The sequence below is a fragment of the Empidonax traillii genome, unplaced genomic scaffold (genome assembly GCF_003031625.1).
Source record: "Empidonax traillii isolate 1590-97213 ecotype Southwest subspecies unplaced genomic scaffold, ASM303162v1 scaffold2117:size37624, whole genome shotgun sequence".
NCBI classification, from domain to species: domain Eukaryota; kingdom Metazoa; phylum Chordata; class Aves; order Passeriformes; family Tyrannidae; genus Empidonax; species Empidonax traillii.
The window spans coordinates 33,228-37,624 of NW_020957310.1; the positions used below are offsets into that span (position 1 = coordinate 33,228).

At 54.4% G+C, this 4,397-nt stretch overlaps 1 protein-coding gene across 1 annotated transcript in view; it reads left to right on the plus strand.

Moving 5' to 3' along the window:
* The window catches only part of PTPRA (protein tyrosine phosphatase, receptor type A), a 31,560-nt gene extending 27,164 nt beyond the window's left edge, over nt 1-4,396 (plus strand). The window contains exons 15-21 of the mRNA XM_027909424.1: nt 521-567; nt 665-779; nt 2,124-2,258; nt 2,489-2,614; nt 3,002-3,153; nt 3,373-3,508; nt 4,276-4,396. Coding sequence (XP_027765225.1) covers nt 521-567; nt 665-779; nt 2,124-2,258; nt 2,489-2,614; nt 3,002-3,153; nt 3,373-3,508; nt 4,276-4,350 — 786 coding nt within the window. The 3' untranslated portion in view covers nt 4,351-4,396. The remainder of the gene's footprint in view (nt 1-520; nt 568-664; nt 780-2,123; nt 2,259-2,488; nt 2,615-3,001; nt 3,154-3,372; nt 3,509-4,275) is intronic.
* The last annotated feature ends 1 nt before the right edge of the window (nt 4,397 follows it).

Sequence of the window (4,397 nt, forward strand, 5' to 3'; positions counted from 1 at the left end):
CAGCACTGGGTCCAGTTCTGGCTCCCCAGCACCAGAGAGACAGGGACAGGCTGCAGAGAGCCCAGGGGAGGCACTGGAGCACCTCTGCTCTGAGGAAAGGCTGAGAGAGCTGGGACAGCTCAGCCTGGAGAAGAGAAGGCTCCGGGGGTCTCATCAGTGTCCATCAACACCTGCAGGGAGGGTGCAGAGAGGACGGAGCCAGGCTCTGCTCTGTGGTGCCCAGTGACAGGACAGGGGACAATGGGCACACACTGAGACACAGGAGGGTCCCTGTGAACGTCAGGGAACACGTTTTGACTGTGAGAGTGACCAAGCACTGGCACAGGTTGCCCAGGGAGATTGTGGAGTCTCCATCCTTGGAGATACTCAAAATGTATCTGGACAGATGGGCAACCAGCTGTGTGTGGCCCTGCCAGATGGCTTTTGCTGCCAGGGCTTTGTACCTTGAGGGGAAGGGAGTCCTAGTGCTGAGCAGGTCCTTCTGGAGTGCTCAGCATCCCCTTCTCCTTCCCCAAACCAGGGCATGGCAGAGGGTGGAGCTGACTGTCCTTGTCCCAGTCAGGTGCTGTAAGCACAGGACTCCCCTTCCCTTATCTCTGTGTCCCACTTAGCCCTTGGTGACTTCTCAGCTAAAAGCTGGTTATCTATGAGTTTTGATTTAAAGGAGTTCCCCAAATCTCATGTCATTTTGTTCTGTTTCAGATGAGTTCAACCGAGTAATCATTCCAGTGAAGAGAGGTGAAGAGAACACGGATTACGTAAACGCTTCCTTCATTGATGTGAGTCTTCTTTACTCTCCTCTCCATCTTCTCCCAATGGAAACTTCACCTCAGGCTGCTTCCTGAGGGAAGGATTTGTCCCAAACACTCCTTCTCTGAGTCTCATAAGGCTCTTTTCACTTGACTTTGCTTTTGTGTCACTGGATGGTGCTGGTTTCTGTCTCCAAGAAACCCTTTGGTATTCCCAGCTCCTCGTGTCCCACGGCTGATGGGAGAGGAGAGCTGGAGCCTGAGCAGAGCCTCCAAGTCCTTGGCTCGCTTCTGCAGCTCTGGTCTCTGCTGATGGCTGTGGAGAATTGTATCCATGCACGTATCCATGGAAATGACGCAGCACTGGCCATTTGGTCAGAAAACATCCACTAGATTAGGTAATGGAGCAATACACGATTCCAAAACCCTCGAGGAGAACCAGGTCAATCCCATTATACCTGTCTGGGTGATGGGAGGAGGTGAGGCAGGGAGGTTAAGTGCTTTCCTCACTCTGGGGAGGAGGTAAGTGATTGCACATCCTTTTCTCCTGAGCCATCCTGTGGGCTCCAGGGAGACATCTCGGATGAGTATTTATCTTCACGCAGTGCTGGCCAAGCGACAGACCCTGCTCTTTTTCCAGCCCAATTTCTACTTTCATCTCCTAATGGCAGGAGGGTTTTTTAACCCCCAAAAGGCAATCACTGCCGTGGGTTGATCCACTAAAACCAGTTTGTTCCCAGTTCTAACATCCCCAATTAATTGCTCCCTGAAATCTCCTCTGCTGGATCCCCATGGGTGGCTCTGGCTGCGGGAGCAGCTGCCTTGTTGTGGCTCCAGAGCAGAAAGCTTCCAAAACACGCAAGCAATTTCGGTTGAGGATTCAATTTCCTGCCTCTGCTGAACTTTGCTTCAATGACAAACTCCAAATGACGAAGCATCTTTAATCACAGTCTGCAGTGAGGGCACAGGGGAACGTCAGAGGGGTTTGGGAACAGAAATACTTTGTGGCTGTGGAAGAGCCAGAGTCACCCAGACTTCCTGCTGGTTTCCATAGGTCACAGAACCGTTTGGGTTGGAAGGGACCTTAAAAATCATCTAGTTCCTTTTAGTTTTGCTTACTTCTTCCGAAAATCCCCAGTAAAAATCATACCTGAATGCCCAGAGCTTAGGCAAGGCACTCAGAGTTTGCAATATTGCTCAGGCTTGCTGGAAACCCAAATCATTCTTCCCTGAATGGATAAAAAGTAGGGCATGTGTAGGGAATGTGATCCTCCCTGGGCTTGGTAACCCAACCATGTCCAAGAGCATTCCTCCTGCTGCTCCTGGCCATCTGGGTGCTTCCAGTTCACCACTAACCCTGTTCCCGAATTCCAGGGTTATCGCCAGAAGGATTCCTACATCGCCAGCCAAGGGCCGCTGCAGCACACGATAGAGGACTTCTGGAGGATGATCTGGGAGTGGAAATCCTGCTCCATAGTGATGCTAACGGAGCTGGAGGAGAGAGGCCAGGTAAGCTCCCCGTAACAGCTGCATTAAACACCAGCAAAATGAAGAAATGGCAGGGGGTTGGAACGAGATGGTCTTGAAGGTCCCTTCCAACCCAAACCAGTCTGTGATTCTGGGAGTCTGGGATCCCACCTGGTTTTGGGCAGCTGCAGGCCCCGGGAAGACCCCTCTATCCAATCCCATTGGAAAAGTAGGGGGTGCTCAGCCTGTCTCCCCCTGTGATGCTTCCTCAGGAGAAGTGTGCCCAGTACTGGCCGTCCGACGGCTCCGTGTCCTACGGAGACATCACTGTGGAGCTGAAGAAAGAGGAGGAGTGCGAGAGCTACACGGTGCGGGACCTGCTGGTGACAAACACCAGGGTGAGAGTCCGGATTCTGTCCTGGGGAGCTCTGGGTGCTCCTGGGTTTGGCTGCCATGAGCCCTTGCTGGTGTTTTCTTCTGCTCCATCATTGCCCCGTCATTCCAAAGGGATTTTATCCCTGCCTTCCCACCCCTGAGAGTTCCTTTCCTTCCCTCTGCCCTGCTGCCACCCAGCAGCCCTCACCCTCCTCCACCTTGTCTCTGTTCCCACCTGGACCCAGCCTCCCTCCTCCTCCCCATTCCCCACATTCCCCCTGCTCCATGCCACGGGAATTCCACCCCTCCACCAGCATCTTTCCCGCAGGGATGGTTTTCCCAAAGCCCCGAGCTGGTGGGCTCCCTGGTGCAGATCTCCCACCTGACCCCGAGCTGTGCTCTCCCGCCAGGAAAACAAGAGCCGGCAGATCCGGCAGTTCCATTTCCACGGCTGGCCAGAAGTCGGGATCCCCGGGGACGGGAAGGGGATGATCAACATCATCGCGGCGGTGCAGAAGCAGCAGCAGCAGTCTGGCAACCACCCCATCACTGTGCACTGCAGGTAAAGGGCTGGGGGGCAGCTTGGACACCCCTCCAAAGGGACCGGGAGCTTGGGAGATGGTCAGAGCCCCACGGCGTGTCCTGGATATTCTGGAAGAGGCTGGGGCAGCATCGTTGGCTCCTCCAGTTCTCTGGTGCTTCCCCCATGGATTGTGCCCTGAGCAAAGCCAGCAGGGTGAGGGCAGGCATTTTCCCTCACCCTCTGGTTTCTCTTCCCCAGTGCTGGAGCAGGAAGAACGGGCACCTTCTGTGCGCTGAGCACCGTCCTGGAGAGGGTGAAGGCAGAGGCGATCCTGGACGTCTTTCAGACAGTGAAGAGTTTAAGACTACAGAGGCCACACATGGTGCAGACACTGGTAAGGGCCTCCTGCCACGCCAAAACCTTGGCAAGGACGGGCTGGGGGCTCAGTGCTGAGCAGAAGAAACCTCCTTGGTTCGAGGTTTGCCCTCTCCATGAGGGAAGTTGTGGATTCCCCTGGATCCCTGGAAGTGTCCAAGGTCAGGTCGGGTGGGGCTCTGAGCAAGCTGGGATAGTGGGAGGTGTCCCTGCCCATGGCAGGGGGTTGGAGATGATCTTTAGGGTGCCTTCCAACCCAAACCGTTCTAGGATTCCATGATTCCACGGAGATGTGCCAGGAGGTGTCTGCCCTTCCTCTTCTTAAGGCATCTGGAAGAGGTGCTGAAGGCATCAAGCGCCTTTTGAGCACCAAATGGAGCTGTGGGAGCCTCTTTGGAGGCATCCCCAACCACAGTCCCACATTTAAAGGCTCCAGGAACCTGGAACACGGTCCTGGAGTGGCTGTGGCACAGGCTTGGGCACACAGGGAGGGTTGGAGCAGGCAGGGCTGGATGAGATCTTGCCAGAGGGGTTTGCAAGGATGAGCAGGGATGCAGGAAAAAAATCTTTTGGGGTTGAAACAGGACTTGAGAGAGGAAGCAGAAAGCAGAGGGTTTCTTTTGCTGTTGGCACCTCAGCAAGGGGGGTGGGTTTGGGGGTCACAAAGGAGAGGTGGGAGCTCAGGGGTGGGTGGTCCCAGCTTCCCAAAAAGAGCACAAAACATCCAATGATGTCCAAGGTGTGGATTTTCGTGGCCTAACACCGTTCTCTCCCCGAATCCCACAGGAACAGTACGAATTCTGCTACAAGGTGGTGCAGGAATACATCGACGCCTTCTCAGACTACGCCAACTTCAAGTGAAGACAAAAAAAAAAAAAACCAACCAGGAACAAAAAATCCACACCCCC